This window comes from Manis pentadactyla, chromosome 10, assembly GCF_030020395.1.
Source record: "Manis pentadactyla isolate mManPen7 chromosome 10, mManPen7.hap1, whole genome shotgun sequence".
NCBI lineage: Eukaryota > Metazoa > Chordata > Mammalia > Pholidota > Manidae > Manis > Manis pentadactyla.
In genome coordinates this window covers 56,230,693-56,249,257 of record NC_080028.1, presented here as the reverse complement: position 1 = coordinate 56,249,257, position 18,565 = coordinate 56,230,693, and the positions used below count along the sequence as shown (strand labels likewise).

The window sequence follows — 18,565 nt, the reverse complement described above, 5'->3', positions numbered from 1 at the left end:
TGGCAACTCATTAAAAAACCCTCTATTAATAGGAAGATAAAAAATAAGCATTCCACTTTGTAGACTTTATAGACATATTGAGAAGCCTTTGCCATTATTTAATTAACCTCTTATTATAGAAGAGATTTGTGCAAATTCAACCAGTCTTAGTGGCAGATGTGAGCATATTACAATCCTATCAAATCCAAGGGTACTGTGTGCTCCTGATTTAATATGCCTTTAAAGTATGGTTCTTCTGTTTTTACTGTAAATTACAGAGATTAAATTTAAAGAAGGTCTATCTGCCTGGCACACACTGTTACACATCACTTCGGGGTACTCCTGATAAACTTGAAAATTCATCCTATGCCTTGGAGTTCTAAAACACAAAAACGTAACTCATCTGCTCTTGTCATAAAAGGCTGAAAAACACTAAAAACTTTATTATTGTTACTGAAGCATGAGCCTAAACCATATTTTTGCCCTCAGAAAAGATTGTACCTAGCCTCCCAGATGATCCCAGAAGAATTACATTTATTACACATTAAAAACACAACCTTCCTGATTTAGACATTTAGGTAATGTGTAATAATATTTTGCACTTACGTTGCTACTCCAAAAGGCCACTGAAAAACATATACATCATTAATCCAAGGGCTGTCATATATTATGAAGAGCAGCTCCACAAAGCCTCCATTTCTTTTGAGGAATCAGTTTATCCATTCATTATTACAATGTTCATTTCCAAGCAAAACAACAGCAAGATGCTGAAGTTTCTGAGTTTGCACTAAATTTTGTGCATTAAGTAACCACTGGGTGGCATATAAGATCTTAGTTTTTTCTCTTCCATTTAAAACAAGTACCACATTGTTCACATCAATGGAGAAGTACCCTGGGACTACAGCAGGACCAGTGACAAAACTGTAAGAAAAAACCCCAACAAAACAAAAACAGAAGTGTTTGTTACCAGTGAAATTTTAAATTATTTTATATAAAATCTACAATCAGATTTACTCTATATTCTTCCTGGAAACAATTTCTGTAATACACATTTTTTTAAACAACTTTGGATTATGGGGCATGGCTGTAGATTAATGGGAAATTTTGGTTGTAGGTAGATCAACTTGTATATGATAATCAGAACTGTGGTATGTTACTTTTTTTTTTCAAAACAAGTGCTGGTTAGAATTTGAGTTGTTAAGCAAAGAAACACAGTTGAATAGTGTGCAAATCTGTGTAGTACCTACTGGAGAGGTTAAGGTCAGTAGTTTCTACCCCTTTTATGGTGTGAGGTATTATGCTCTTTGAATAAGTGTCTGAATCCATGGATGAGAAAGGGTTGATGAATTGAGAAATGGAGAATGGCATTATAAATATTCATGAAGTTTAAGTCTCAAAACTATGTTAAAGAAGCCACATACAATAGAATGAAACTGGATTATTAACTTTATACATAAAAGTAAACTTGAAATGGATTAAAGACCTAAATATAAAAGATGAAACCATGACACTCTTAGATGAAAACAGAGGCAAAAAATCTCTTGAACATAAGCAAGAGCAACTTTTTTCTGGATATGTCTCCCCAGGCAAGAGAAACAAAAATAAAAATAAACAAGTGAACTATATCAAACTGAAAAGCTTCTGTACAGCAAAGAACACATCAGTAGAACAAAAAGGCAACCTACAGTATGGGAGAATATATACATAAATGACTTATTGATAAGGGGTTAACATCCAAAATATATAAAGAACTCATATGCCTCAACACCCAAAACACAGATAACCCAATCAAAGAATGGTTGGAGGACCTGAACAGACACTTCTCCAAAGAAGAAATACAAATGGCCAACAGGCATATGAAAAGATGCTCTACATCGCTAATTATCAGGGAAATGCAAATAAAAACCAAAATGAGATATCACCTCACACCAATTAGGATGGCCACTATCCAAAAGACAAGAAGTAACAAATGTCGGTGAGGATGTGAAGAAATGGGAACCCTCCTACACTTTTGGTGGGAATGTAAATTGGTGCAACCATTGTGGAAAGCAATATGGAGATTCCTCAAAAAAGTAAAAATAGAAATACTACTTGACCCAGTAATTCCACTCCTAGGAATTTACCTGAAGAAAACAAGGCCCCTGATTCGAAAAGACATATGCAACCCTATGTTTATGGCTGCACTATTTGCAATAGCAAAGATATGGAAGCAACCTAAGTGTCCATCAGTAGATGAATGGATAAAAAAGATGTGGTACATATATACAACGGAATGTTATTCAGCCATAAGAAGAAAACAAATCCTACCATTTGCAACAACATGGATGGAACTAGACGGTATTAGGCACAGTGAAATAAGCCAGGCGGAAAAAGACAAGTACGGTATGATTTCACTAATTTGTGGAGTATAAAAACAAAGCAAAAGAGAAGGAACAAAATAGCATTAGACTCATAAGACACTAGGAAGGGATTAGTGGTTACCAAGGGGTAGGGGTACAATAATTCATAATTACAATATAAGTTGGTCATGGGGATGGTACTATAGCACAGAAAATACAGATAATGATTCTGTATCATCTTACTACATTGATAGACAGTAATGCACTACAGGGGGTGAGGATTTAATAATATGGGTAACTGTTGAACCACAGTCATATGTGTTGTATATTTGAAACTAACATAAGACTGTATATCAATGATACTTTAATTTAAAAAAAGATAATATGCACCCTATGTTTATTGATACATTATATGCAATAGCCAAGATATGGAAGCAACCAAAGTGTCAACAGATGAATGGATAAAGATGTACATATACACAACAGAATATTATTCAGCCATAAAAAGAAAGAAATCCTGCCATTTGTGAAAACACAGATGGACTTAGAGGATATTATGCTCAGTGAAACAACTCATGCAGAGAATGACAGATACCATATGATTTCACTGATTTTCAGAATATAAAAACAAAGCCAAATAGAATGAACAAAATAGCAGTAGACTCACAGACACTGAGAGGTGACTGGGGTGTGTAGGTGGAGCATGTGAGGGGGATAAAGGGGCACAAAAATTGCAATCATAGTATAAGTTGGTCACAGGAATGGCGGTACAGCATAGAGAATATAGCCAATGATTCTGTAACATCTTATGTTGACAGATAGTAATCGCACTAGTTGGGGTGAGGATTTAATAATATGTGTAACTGTTGAACCACTGTGTTGTATATTTGAAGCCAATATAATACTGTACATCAACTATACTTCAATAAAAAAAAACACTTAAAAATGTTTAAAAAGCAAGCTGCAAAACACTCAAAATATAACTATGTAATTTGAAACTATAAACAGAAAGAATAGGCTTCTCTCATTTTTTAAATTCACAAGCAGTTTGAGCAGGGACAAAGAGTAGTTTAATAAAGCAAGGCATACACTCAAGGATGGAGTGTGGGCATGCAGCAGCATAAACATAAAATTTGATACACACCTAATTCATTACAACTGTTGCCTGAGGAGGAAGGAAGAGTAAAGGGACTGGAGAACAGTATAAAGAAAGCTTCACATTTGTTGGAAATATTTAATTCCTTTAAGAGGGAACAAATCTTGGAAGCAAATAGGACAGAGAGCTGGAATTCATTAGTTCTAGGTGATAGGTAAATGGGAAACTTGTATTACTCTCTTCTTTACTGTAGTAAAAAACATTGTCATAAAAGGAACAGACACGCTTCACAACTCACTTATTATATGCTGCTTAGAATAACCAATATGACTGAAGTTTAATATGTACTAAATATTTTTTTATGAAGGTTTATTATCAAGTCCCCACCCCCAGTGCAGTCACTGTCCATCAGTGTAGTAAGATGCCATAGTCACTACTTGTCTTCCCTGTGACCTCCCCACACACGTGTGCCAATCATGTCCCTCAATCCGCTTCTCCCTCCCTCCCAACCCGCTCTCCCCCACCCCTCCCCTTTGTAGTCCATTCTTGGGAGTCTGTGAGTCTGCTGCTGTTTTGTTCCTTCAGTTTTTTTTTGTTTTTATACTGCACAGATGAGTGAAATCATTTAGTACTTGTCTTTCTTGGCATGGCTTATTTCACTGAGCAAAATACCCTCTAGCTCCATCCATGTTGTTCCAAATGGTAGGATTTTTAAAAATTAATTTTGTTATCATTAATCTACAATTACATGAAGAACATTATGTTTACTAGACTCCCCCCTTCACCAAGTCCTCCCCACAAACCCCATTACAGTCACTGTCCATCAGCGTAGTAAGATGCTGTAAAATCACTACTTGTCTTCTCTGTGTTGCACATCCCTCCCTATGCACCCCACCCCACATTATACATGCTAATCTTAAGGCCCCCTTTCTTTTTCCCCACCCTTATCCCTCCCTTCCTACCTATCCTCCCCAGTCCCTTTCCCTTTGGTAACTGTTAGTCCATTCTTGGGTTCTGTAATTCTGCTGCTGTTTTGTTCCTTCAGTTTTTCTTTGTTCTTATACTCCACATATGAGTGAAATCATTTGGTACTTGTCTTTCTCCACCTGGCTTGTTTCACTGAGCATAATACCCTCTAGCTCCATCATCCATGTTGTTGCAAACAGTCGGATTTGTTTACTTATTATGGCTGAATAATATTCCACTGTGTATATGTACCACATCTTTTTTATTCATTCATCTACCGATAGGTTGCTTCCATATCTTGGCTATTGTAAATAGTGCTATGATAAACATAGGGGTGCATATGTCTTTTTGAATCTGGGATCTTGCTTTCTTTGGGTAAATTTCTAAGAGTGGAATTCCTGGGTCAAATGGTATTTCTATTTTTAGTTTTTTGAGGAACCTCCATATTGCTTTCCACAATGGTTGCACCAATTTACATTCCCACCAACAGTGTGGGAGGGTTCCCCTTTCTCTGCATCCTTGCCAGCATTTGTTGTTCCTTGTCTTTTGGATGTTGGCCATCCTAACTGGTGGGAGGTGATATCTCATGGTGGTTTTAATTTGCATTTCCCTGATAATTAATGATATGGAGCATCTTTTAATGTGCCTGTCGGACACCTGAATTTATTCTTTGGAAAAATGTCTGTTGAGATCCCCCACTCATTTTTTAATTGGGTTATTTGCTTTTTTAGGTGTTGAGGCATGCAAGTTCTTTATATATTTTAGATGTTAGCCCCTTAGTGGACATGTCATTTACGAATATATTTTCCCATACTGTAGGATACCTTTTTGTTATACTGATGGTGTTCTTTGCTGTACAGAAGGTTTTTAGCATGATGTAGTCCTATTTGCTCATTTTTGATTTTTTCCCCTTGCCTGAGGAGATATGTTCAGGAAAAAGTTGCCCATGTTTATATTCAAGAGATTTTTGCCTATGTTTTCCTCTAAGAGTTTTATGGTTTCATGATTTACATTCAGGTCTTAGATCCATTTCGAGTTTACTTTTGTGTATGGAGTTAGACAGTAATCCAGTTTCATTCTCTTACATGTAGCTGTCCAGTTTTGCCAACACCAGTTGTTGAAGAGGCTGTCATTTCCCCATTGTACATCCATGGCTCCTTTATCATATATTAATTGGCCATGTATGTGTGGGTTTATACCTGGGCTTTCTATTCTGTTCCACTGACCTATGGGTCTGTTCTTGTGCCCATGTACTGTACTAAATACTTTAAAAAATACTATTTAATCTTTCTTAAAATCTGTCACAATGGTTCTGGATTCTTTACAACCTGTTCAACCACTTCTTTGTAATGCGTTATAATCTTTTAATCTTTATTACAAAGATGCTGAAATCTTTCTTTTACTGCTTTTATTGTTAGGGATAAAGACTAACATTTAAAAAATGCCTTTTATAGACAAGATACATAGGCATTTTGCACAGGTCATCACTCAACCTCCACAACAACTGTGCAGAGTAAATTAGCCCCCTTTTTGTACCTGGGAAATCTGGCTTCAGTTGCACAAGCTAGAATGGCAACACCAAGTTTTGAATCAAGATTTGTCTAACTTCAGAGCTTAAGTTGTTCTCATGACACATTGGTTAACAAATACTAGAGTTAGTAGGTGTTATTTAAGACACAAAATCCAAATACATACTTTGTTCCTATGTGTATGTACCATGTGACTCCTGTGACATTATCTACAATGATAATAACCTCAGGGATCAGAACCATGTTCTGAGTTTGCCTTGGACAGAAGGTAGCACTGAGATGGCCAATGATTCAGTGATTATATATTTAGCAATTTAGGACAACCTGTGGAATCTGAAGGGCTAGAAAACACTTTTGGGATGATGATGGTACTGATTGGTCTAAAATATTTATTATTGGCTGTATATGAATACTTTCTTTCTCCCTTAGAATTACAGGCAGGTATAATCCTTACAGCATAAGTCTTCCAGTCCTCCTCCCCACCCTAGGTCAATTTTTTGAAGAAAGAAAAGGAAACACTGAGAGAGGTCCCATAACCTGCAGAAAGCTAGTAGGCATTAGACAGGCAAAGATAGACAGATGGGACTCAAACGTAGCTATTGGACATTTGTGTGCCCAAACATTTTAAAGAGTGGCATATAAACTACTGTGTTTTTTTTTTTTTTAGATAATTATTTTTTATTGAAGGGTAGTTGACGCACAGTATTACATTACATTAGTTTCAAGTGTACAACACAGTGATAAAACATTTATATACATAATTCTAGGTTCCAGCTATCACCCTACCAAGCTGTTACAGTATCTTGACTATATTCCTTATGCTATACATTACATCACGGTTACTTATTTATTTTACCATTGGAAGTCTGTCCTTATATATTTTTTTTGTGAGGGCATCTCTCATATTTATTGATCAAATGGTTGTTAAATACAATAAAATTCTGTATAGGGGAGTCAATGCTCAATGCACAATCATTAATCCACCCCAAGCCTAATTTTCGTCAGTCTCCAATCTTCTGAGGCATAACAAACAAGTTCTTACATGGAGAACAAACTCTTACATAATGAATGAGTTACATAGTGAACAGTACAAGGGCAGTCATCACAGAAACTTTCGGTTTTGCTCATGCATTATGAACTATAAACAGTCAGTTCAAATATGAATACTCATTTGTTTTTTTTTTTTTTTTATAAATAATTATTTTTTATTGAAGGGTAGTTGATGCACAGTATTACATTACATTAGTTTCAAGTGTACAACACGGTGGTAGAACATTTATATACATAATTCTAAGTTCTATCACCCTACCAAGCTGGTAAAATATCTTGACTATATTTCTTATGCTATACATTACATCCCGGTTACTTATTTATTTTACCATTGGAAGTCTGTCCTTTTTTTTTTTTTTTTGTGAGGGCATCTCTCATATTTATTGATCAAATGGTTGTTAACGACAATAAAATTCTGTATAGGGGAGTCAATGCTCAATGCACAATCATTAATCCACCCCAAGCCTAATTTTCATCAGTCTCCAATCTTCTGAGGCATAACAAACAAGTTCTTACATGTAGAACAAATTCTTACATAATGAATAAGTTACATAGTGAACAGTACAAGGGCAGTCATCACAGAAACTTTTGGTTTTGCTCATGCATTATGAACTCTAAACAGTCAGTTCAAGTATGAATACTCATTTGGTTTTTATACTTGATTTATATGTGGATACCACATTTCTCTCTTTATTATTATGATTTTTAATAAAATGCTGAAGTGGTAGGTAGATACAAGATAAAGGTAGAAAACATAGTTTAGTGTTGTAAGAGAGCAAATGTAGTTGATCAGGTGTGTGCCTGTAGACTATGTGTTAATCCAAGCTAGACCAGGGCAATAAAACATCCACGTATGCAGAAGATTTCTCTCAGAACAGGGGGGGGGTGAGGTTCTAAGCCTCACCTCTGTTGATCCCCAATTTCTCACCTGATGACCCCCCTGCGACTGTGCCTGTCTTAGGTTGTTCCTCCCTTGAGGAATCTTACCCGTCTCTGGCTAACCAGTCATCTTCCGGGGCCATACAGGGAAATGTAAAGTTGGTAAGTGAGAGAGAAGCCTTATTGTTTGAAATGATTAGCTTTTTACTTCTTTGCATGTTTATGCCCTGTAGCTTCCATGCCCAGCATTTGCCTTGAGGTATCTATACCACTTGGAAGAATTATGATATTCAGTAAATTTGATATGAGGCACAAATTCTATTTAAGGGTTGTAATTAGGAAGGAAGAAGAAAAGCTATAGAAGTAGCAGGTGGAAGAAAATATGGGAAGATTGATTATTTCTTTGACATATCTTCCAGCAGAGCAACTTCAGCATGTATAGGTTTTAAGCTACTACTTAAATTGTGAATAAACATTAACATAATAGGACTATAGTTACATAAACAAAGCATATCTGTAATTACCAGCCATCTCCAGTGAAACCAAGAAAACCAGTTGGGCACCTTAGGCATTTGTGAAAACTTATCTATGATATGGTGGATATTGTCCAACTGAACTTGAACAGTCTGAGAGAAATCAGACAAATTAAAACAACCCATTCCTGGGGAATGTTCACATCCCTAATGTTCTTTTAACAGTAAATAGTCTGTAGTTGTAAGATTTTGGAGCGCTACAATTTGCACTTCTCCTAATTCTTGGTTGAGTTCCAACAGTCTAGATCCAGTCAAATTTGTTGTTTTACTGTATGCACAGGCCAGCTTAGATATCTCCTTCATTCCCATGGCAAGTCCAGGAGCTGGTGGGATGAGCGCATCTACAACTGTAGCAGTGTGTGGATATTTGTTGGGGTTTTTTGATGATCATCTTCTGGCATGAGTCTTCCAGAGAGTGCTGATGTTGGAAGATCTCTTTCATATCGTATCTTAGTTCATTTACGGGGTAGCCCAATTAGGCTTTGATCTTCTGTATAAACGCAAACAGACCCTTTGCCTACACTTGTATATGCCCTTTATACCCTTGTGTAGAACTCATTGGAGGTTACCACACAGGAACTGCCCTTTTTTTGTTTTGTTTTGTTTTGTTTTGTTTTTGGTATCACTAATCTACACTTACATGATGAATATTATGTTTACTAGGCTCTCCCCTATACCAAGTCCCCCGTATCAACCCCTTTACAGTCACTGTCCATCAGCATAGCAAAATGTTGTAGAATCACTACTTCCCTTCTCTGTGTTGTACAGCCCTCCCTTTTCTCCTACCCCCCCATGCATGTTCATCTAAATACTCCCTACTTCATCCCCCCCCTTATCCCTCCCTACCCACCCATCCTCCCCAGTCCCTTTCCCTTTGGTACCTGTTAGTCCATTCTTGAGTTCTGTGATTCTGCTGCTGTTTTGTTCCTTGAGTTTTTCCTTTGTTCTTATATTCCACAGATAAGTGAAATCACTTGGTATTTCTCTTTCTCTGCTTGGCTTGTTTCACTGAGCATAATACCCTCCAGCTCCATCCATGTTGCTGCAAATGGTTGGATTTGCCCTTTTCTTATGGCTGAGTAGTATTCCATTGCGTATATGTACCACCTCTTCTTTATCCATTCATCTATCGATGGACATTTAGATTGCTTCCAATTCTTGGCTATTGTAAACAGTGCTACGATAAACATAGAGGTGCACTGATCTTACTCATACTTGATTGCTGCATTCTTAGGGTAAATTCCTAGGAGTGCAATTCCTGGGTCAAATGGTAAGTCTGTTTTGAGCATTTTGAGGAACCTCCATACTGCTTTCCACAATGGTTGAACTAACTTACATTCCCACCAGCAGTGTAGGAGGGTTCCCCTTTCTCCACAGCCTCGCCAACATTTGTTGTTGTTTGTCTTTTGGATGGCAGCCATCCTTACTGGTGTGAGGTGATACCTCATTGTAGTTTTAATTTGCATTTCTCTGATAATTAGTGATGTGGAGCATCTTTTCATGTGTCTGTTGGCCATTTGTATTTCTTTTTTGGAGAACTGTCCGTTCAGTTTCTCTGCCCATTTATTAATTGGGTTATTTGTTTTTTGTTTGATGAGGTGTGTGAGCTCTTTATATATTCTGGACGTCAAGCCTTTATCGGATGTGTCATTTTCAATTATATTCTCCCATACTGTTGGGTTCCCTTTTGTTCTATTGATGGTGTCTTTTGCTGTACAGAAGCTTTTCAGCTTAATATAGTCCCACTTGTTCATGTTTGCTGTTGTTTTCCTTGCCCGGGGAGATATGTTCAAGAAGAGGTCACTCATGTTTATGTCTAAGTGGAATTTTGCCTATGTTTTCTTCCAAGAGTTTAATGGTTTCATGACTTACATTCAGGTCTTTGATCCATTTTGAGTTTACTTTTGTATATGGGGTTAGACAATGGTCCAGTTTCATTCTCCTACATGTAGCTGTCCAGTTTTGCCAGCACCACCTGTTGAAGAGACTGTCATTTCGCCATTGTATGTCCATAGCTCCTTTATCAAATATTATTTGACCGTATATGTCTGGGTTAATGTCTGGATTCTCTAGTCTGTTATATTGGTCTGTGGCTCTGCTCTTGTGCCAGTACCAAATTGTCTTGATTACTATGGCTTTATAGTAGAGCTTGAAGTTGGGGAGTGAGATCCCCCCTAATTTACTCTTCTTTCTCAGGATTGCTTTGGCTATTCGGGGTCTTTGGTGTTTCCATATGAATTTTTGAATTATTTGTTCCAGTTCATTGAAGAATGTTGCTGGTACTTTCATAGGGATTGCATCAAATCTGTATATTGCTTTGGGCAGGATGGCCATTTTAACGATATTAATTCTTCCTAGCCACGAGCATGGGATGAGTTTCCATCTGTTAGTGTCCCCTTTAATTTCTCTTAAGAGTGACTTGTAGTTTTCAGAGTATAAGTCTTTCAGTTCCTTGGTTAGGTTTATGCCTAGGTATTTTATTTTTTTTGATGCAATTGTGAATGGAGTTGCTTTCCTGATTTCTCTTTCTGTTGGTTCATTGTTAGTATATAGGAAAGCCACAGATTTCTGTGTGTTGATTTTGTATCCTGCAACTTTGCTGTATTCCGATATCAGTTCTAGTAGTTTTGGGGTGGAGTCTTTAGGGTTTTTTATGTACAGTATCATGTCATCTGCAAATAGTGACAGTTTAACTTCTTCTTTACCAATCTGGATTCCTTGTATTTCTTTGTTTTGTCTGATTGCCGTGGCTAGGACCTCCAGTACTATGTTAAATAACAGTGGAGAGAGTGGGCATCCCTGTCTAGTTCCCAATCTCAGAGGAAATGCTTTCAGCTTCTCGCTGTTCAATATAATGTTGGCTGTGGGTTTATCATAGATGGCCTTTATTATGTTGAGGTACTTGCCCTCTATTCCCATTTTGCTGAGAGTTTTTAACATGAATGGATGTTGAACTTTGTCAAATGCTTTTTCAGCATCTATGGAGATGATCATGTGGTTTTTGTCTTTCTTTTTGTTGATGTGGTGGATGATGTTGATGGACTTTCGAATGTTGTACCATCCTTGCATCCCTGGGATGAATCCCACTTGGTCATGGTGTATGATCCTTTTGATGTATTTTTGAATTCGGTTTGCTAATATTTTGTTGAGTATATTTGCATCTACGTTTATCAGGGATATTGGTCTGTAGGTTTCTTTTTTGGTGGGGTCTTTGCCTGGTTTTGGTATTAGGGTGATGTTAGCTTCATAGAATGAGTTTGGGAGTATCCCCTCCTCCTCTATTTTTTGGAAAACTTTAAGGAGAATGGGTATTATGTCTTCCCTGTATGTCTGATAAAATTACTAGGTAAATCCATCTGGCCCGGGGGTTTTGTTCTTTGGTAGTTTTTTGATTACCGCTTAAATTTCGTTGTCGGTAATTGGTCTGTTTAGATTTTCTGTTTCTTCCTGGGTCAGTCTTGGAAGGTTATATTTTTCTTGGAAGTTGTCCATTTCTCCTCCTAGGTTTCCCAGCTTGTTAGCATATAGGTTTTCATAGTATTCTCCAATAATTGTTTGCATTTCCGTGGATTCCATCGTCATTTTTCCTTTCTCGTTTCTGATACTGTTGATTTGTGTTGACTCTCTTTTCTTCTTAATAAGTCTGTCTAGAGTCTTATCTATTTTGTTTATTTTCTCGAAGAACCAGCTCTTGGTTTCATTGATTTTTCCTATTGTTTTATTCTTCTCAATTTTATTTATTTCTTCTCTGATCTTTATTATGTCCCTCCTTCTGCTGACCTTAGGCCTCATCTGTTCTTCTTTTTCCAATTTCGATAATTGTGACATTAGACCATTCATTTGGGATTCCTCTTCTTTTTTTAAATATGCTTCGATTGCTATATACTTTCCTCTTAAGACTGCTTTTGCTGTGTCCCACAGAAGTTGGGGCTTAATGTTGTTGTTGTCATTTGTTTCCATATATTGCTGGATCTCCATTTTGATTTGGTCATTGATCCATTGATTATTTAAGAGCGTGTTGTTAAGTCTCCATGTGTTTGTGAGCCTCTTTGCTTTCTTTGTACAGTTTATTTCTAGTTTTATGCCTTTGTGGTCTGAAAAGTTGGTTGGTAGGATTTCAATCTTTTGGAATTTTCTGAGGCTCTTTTTGTGGCCTAGTATGTGGTCTATTCTGGAGAATGTTCCATGTGCACTTGAGAAGAATGTGTATCCTGTTGCTTTTGGATGTAGAGTTCTGTAGATGTCTATTAGGTCCATCTGTTCTAGTGTGTTGTTCAGTGCCTCTGTGTCCTTACTTATTTTCTGCCCAGTGGATCTATCCTTTGGGGTGAGTGGTGTGTTGAAGTCTCCTAGAATGAATGCATTGCAGTCTATATCCCCCTTTAGTTCTGTTAGTATTTGTTTCACATATGCTGGTGCTCCTGTGTTGGGTGCATATATATTTAGAATGGTTATATCCTCTTGTTTGACTGAGCCCTTTATCATTATGTAGTGTCCTTCTTTATCTCTTGTTACTTTCTTTGTTTTGAAGTCTATTTTGTCTGATATTAGTACTGCAACCCCTGCTTTCTTCTCACTGTTGTTTGCTTGAAATATGTTTTTCCATCCCTTGACTTTTAGTCTGTCCATGTCTTTGGGTTTGAGGTGAGTTTCTTGTAAGCAGCATATAGATGGGTCTTGCTTTTTTATCCATTCTGTTACTCTGTGTCTTTTGATTGGTGCATTCAACCCATTAACATTTAGGGTGACTATTGAAAGATATGTACTTATTGCCATTGCAGGCTTTAAATTCGTGGTTACCAAAGGTTCAAGGTTAGCCTCTTTAGTATCTTACTGCCTAACTTAGCTCACTTATTGAGCTGTTATATACACTGTCTGGAGATTCTTTTCTTCTCTCCCTTCTTGTTCCTCCTCCTCGATTCTTCATATGTTGGGTGTTTTGTGCTGTGCTCTTTCTAGGAGTGCTCCCATCTAGAGCAGTCCCTGTAAGATGTTCTGTAGAGGTGGTTTGTGGAAAGCAAATTCCCTCAGCTTTTGTTTGTCTGGGAATTGTTTAATCCCACCATCATATTTGAATGATAGTCGTGCTGGATACAGTATCCTTGGTTCAAGGCCCTTCTGTTTCATTGTATTAAATATATCATGCCATTCTCTTCTGGCCTGTAGGGTTTCTGTTTAGAAATCTGACGTTAGCCTGATGGGTTTCCCTTTATAGGTGACCTTTTTCTCTCTAGCTGCCTTTAACACTCTTTCCTTGTCCTTGATCTTTGCCATTTTAATTATTATGTGTCTTGGTGTTGCCCTTCTTGGATCCTTTCTGTTGGGGGTTCTGTGTATTTCCGTGGTCTGCTCGATTACTTCCTCCCCCAGTGTGGGGAAGTTTTCAGCAATTATTTCTTCTAAGATACTTTACATCTCTTTTCCTCTCTCTTCTTCTTCTGGGACCCCTATAATACGGATATTGTTCCTTTTGGATTGGTCACACAGTTCTTAATATTGTTTCATTCCTGGAGATCCTTTTGTCTCTCTCTATGTCAGCTTCTATGCGTTCCTGTTCTCTGGTTTCAATTCCATCAATGGCCTCTTGCATTCTATCCATTCTGCTTATAAACCCTTCCAGAGTTTGTTTCATTTCTGCGATCTCCTTTCTGGCATCTGTGATCTCCCTCTGGACTTCATCCCATTTCTCTTGTGTATTTCTCTGCATCTCTGTCAGCATGTTTATGATTCTTATTTTGAATTCTTTGTCAGGAAGACTGGTTAGGTCTGTCTCCTTCTCTGGTGTTGTCTCTGTGATCTTTGTCTGCCTGTAGCTTTGCCTTTTCATGGTGATAGGAATAGTCTGCAGAGCTGGGACGAGTGACGGCTGGAAGGACTTCCTTTCTTGTTGGTTTGTGGCCCTCCTCTCCTGGGAGAACAGCGACCTCTAGTGGCTTGTGCTGCGCAGCTGCACGCAGACAGGGTTTCTGCTTCCTGCCTGGCTGCTATGGAGTTAATCTCCGCTGTTGCTGTGGGCGTGGCCTGGCTCGTGCAGCTACTCCAAAGAGGTGGAGTCGCGTTGGAGCAGGAGTGGCTGGGAGGCTATTTATCTCCGTAAGGGGCCTCCCTGCTCCCTGCAGCCCAGGGGTTAGGGTGCCCAGAGATCCTGGATTCCCTACCTCTGGATTAAGTGTCCCGCCCTGCCCCTTTAAGACTTCCAAAAAGCACCCGCCAAAACAAAACCACCACCAAAAAAAAAAAAAAAAATTTTAAATTAAAAAAAAAATAAATTTTTTTTAATTAAAAAGAAAAGGTGGTCGTTCGTTTTTCTTTATTCTCCGGTGCCAGCCTCAGGCCTCTGCTCACCGGTCTTGCTGCCCTGTTTCCCTAGTATTGGGGTTCCTATCCCTTTAAGACTACCAAAAAGCGCTTGCCAAGAAAGAAAAAAAAAAATGAGCGCTCGCTTTTCTGGTGTCCTCCTGCGCCAGGCCACCAGTGCCCGCTCACTGTTCTTGCTGCCCTGTTTCCCTAGTATTGGGGTCCCTATCCCTTTAAGACTTCCAAAAAGCGCTCGCCAAAACAAAACAGCAGAAAAGCAAAAAAAAAAAAAAGAAATGGTCGCGCGCTTTTCTTATGTCCTCCGGCACCCGGCCTCCAGTGCCCGCTCACTGTTCTTGCTGCCCTGTTTTCCTAGCATCCAGGGCCCCCTGGGCATGTACTGTGTCTGCACTCTGGCCCGGATGCCTGGGGCTGGGTGTTCGGCAGTCCTGGGCTCCGTCTCCCTCCCGCTCTGCGTATTCTTCTCCCACTGGGAGCTGGGGGGAGGGGCGCTCAGCTCCCTCCGGGTCGGGGCTTGTATCTTACCCCCTTCAGCGAGGCACTGGGTTCTCTCAGTTGCGGGTGTGGTCTGGATATTGTCCTGTGTCTTCTGGTCTTTATTCTAGGAAGGGTTGTCTTTGTTATATTTTCATAGATATATGTTGTTTTGGGAGGAGATTTCCGCTGCTCTACTCACGCCGCCATCTTCCGCCCCTCCCCTCCATATTTTTGCTATGTTTTTTTTTAAGGACATAAAACATTTTACCAAGGATAAAATCAAATATTATCTAATAATATTTCAATTTCTAATTAGGTTAAGATAGGTTTTGCCTAAAAATGTTTCTGTCAGCATAATTTATCATAAGAGAATCTAATAATATCATGAGTCTTTAACTATATCCTGACAGATATATCTTTATCTGTTATTGTTTATCTTTGATATAATTGTTTTAAAGTATTGTTCATAGGGTAAGGCTCTGAGATATAAAGCATTTTCAAATGATACTTTGAGATATGCTTTACATAAGCATATAATGGATGATAAACACTTATGCAGTATTTTATAGTTCAGGAAACACTAATATGAGAGTATATATAAAATGCCAAATGAAATAATACAGAATAAAATTGCTAAAGTAGTTTAAATGAAAGGGGAATCAGGAGAGGAAGGTAAAGTTGAAATCTTTCTAGGAAATATAAGTATTATGAACAAAGGCAGAGATGCAGATAAGCTAGTGATTCAAGGATATATAAGCAGAATGAGATTACATATGGGCAACAGAACTAAGTTGGAGAGACGCAGTGGGCTTGTAAGGATAAAAAGTGGAAATAGTTGTAAAGCACTTAATACTGGTCACAGAGCTTTCAGTTAATAAATGTTAGATATTAGTAGGTGAAAAAGCAGGAAACAATATTCTAAGTGTACTATAATTTTAATTATAAATAGAAAAAACACTGGAAGTAGACATGACAAAGTGCTATTACCTTATTTTTAGAATTATGGGAAAAGTAGAATTATGAGTGATTAAAAACTCATCATCTGAATTTTCCAAGTTATAATAACCACTTATTAGTCCTTTTTATTATGTACTTATCTTAAAAAAATTTGTAATTTGAAAGTAAATGAACTTATTGCACAGGCCACCTAACCAACCATATGAAGTTGTAGCCTTGCTTGTAATGAGAAATGGCACTGAGATACTATTTCTCACCTGTCAAGTTGGCAAAAATCTGCAAAGTTGGCAATGCAGTCTGTTGGTGATACTGTGGGGAGGCAGACCACTCACAGATTTATCAGGATTTTGCCAAAATCCAGCAAAATTAACCACATTTATCTTTTGGCCCAGAAATCATATTTCTGGGGCTCCATCCCAGAGATACACTGGCAAAAACATGAAAAGGCGTAAGCATGAACAAGCCTAATCACTCCAGCATTAAGTATAACAACTAAAGGTGGAAACAAATACCCACTGGTAAGGAGACAAAAACCTTCCAATCAAGCATCCAATCAAACCTCTAGACTCCAGAGTCTAGATCACACTACCAATTTACAGGAAATACAGGAGTCAAAATATGCTAATAGAGGTGCAATCAGCAGCTCCAAAGCAAAACCAAATGCAGAGCAAACAATGCAACTTCTTTAACAGTTAGACTGCAAGGGAATAAAATTTGTCTTAAATTTTGAAACACTAGATATTGGATAAAAAGTAATTTCTTCACATTAAAAAAGGTAAATGAACTTATAAATCTGAGTACTAAATATTAAAAAACAAATTTTTTTAGTCCTGAATATTTAAGATGAATTAAAAATCTTAAGTCAATCAGAAACAGATTAAGATGGAAGAAGACATTTTATAATTAAGTCAGAAAAGCCAAGCTACACTTTTCCCTTTAAAAATTTCAAAAACTCAGAATGTCTTGGGCCTTTCTATCACAAAGGCCCCCAATGACTAAAAATATGCTACATTTGAATAGGAAGAAACCAAAAGACAGGAACATTTTAATGCAGTATTAACTTAGCTGGACATTGCAAGACTTCTGTTCACATACCATGAAATTGGGAGCTGTGCAAGAGTTTTAATATCTGGTTTTAGTCATTTATTATAATGAAAAAGTACAGTAAACTCTTTTCTCCAATTATCATTTTTTTTAAATAATTATTTTTTATTGAAGGGTAGTTGACGCACAGTATTACATTACATTAGTTTCAAGTGTACAACACAGTGGTAGAACATTTATATACATAATTCTAGGTTCCAGCTATCACCCTACCAAGCTGTTACAATATCTTGACTATATTCCTTATGCTATACATTACATCCCGGTTACTTATTTATTTTACAATTGGAAGTCTGTCCTTATATATATATATTTTTGTGAGGGCATCTCTCATATTTATTGATCAAATGGTTGTTAAATACAATAAAATTCTGTATAGGGGAGTCAATGCTCAATGCACAATCATTAATCCACCCCAAGCCTAATTTTCATCAGTCTCCAATCTTCTGAGGCATAACAAACAAGTTCTTACATGGAGAACAAATTCTTACATAATGAATGAGTTACATAGTGAACAGTACAAGGGCAGTCATCACAGAAACTTTCGGTTTTGCTCATGCATTATGAACTATAAACAGTCAGTTCAAATATGAATACTCATTTGGTTTTTATACTTGATTTATATGTGGATACCACATTTCTCTCTTTATTATTATTATTTTTAATAAAATGCAGAAGTGGTAGGTAGATACAAGATAAAGGTAGAAAACATAGTTTAGTGTTGTAAGAGAGCAAATGTAGATGATCAGGTGTGTGCCTGTAGACTATGTGTTAATCCAAGCTAGACCAGGGCAATAAAACATCCACGTATGCAGAAGATTTCTCTCAGAACAGGGGGGGTGAGGTTCTAAGCCTCACCTCTGTTGATCCCCAATTTCTCACCTGATGGCCCCCCTGCGACTGTGCCTGTCTTAGGTTGTTCCTCCCTTGAGGAATCTTACCCGTCTCTGGCTAACCAGTCATCTTCTGGGGCCATACAGGGAAATGTGAAGTCGGTAAGTGAGAGGGAAGATTTATTGTTTGAAAAGGTTAGCTTTTTACTTCTTTGCATATTTATGCCCTGTCGCTTATATGCCCAGCATTTGTCTTGAGGTATCTTTACCACTTGGAAGAATTATGATATTCGGTAAATTTGATATGAGGCACGAATTCTATTTAAGGGTTGTAATTAGGAAGGAAGAAGAAAAGCTATAGAAGTAGCAGGCGGAAGAAAACATGGGAAGATTGATTATTTCTTTGACATAACTTCTTGTAGAGTACTTCAGCATATATAGGTTTTAAGCTACTACTTAAATTGCGCAGACACATTAACATAATAGGAGTATAGTTACATAACCA

The 18,565-nt window shown here is 37.6% G+C and overlaps 1 protein-coding gene across 1 annotated transcript in view; it reads right to left on the bottom strand.

Annotated features, from left to right (window-relative positions):
* The window catches only part of RXYLT1 (ribitol xylosyltransferase 1), a 94,350-nt gene that overhangs the window by 17,184 nt on the left and 58,601 nt on the right, over positions 1-18,565 (bottom strand). The window contains 1 exon segment of the mRNA XM_057486848.1: positions 586-900. Coding sequence (XP_057342831.1) covers positions 586-900 — 315 coding nt within the window.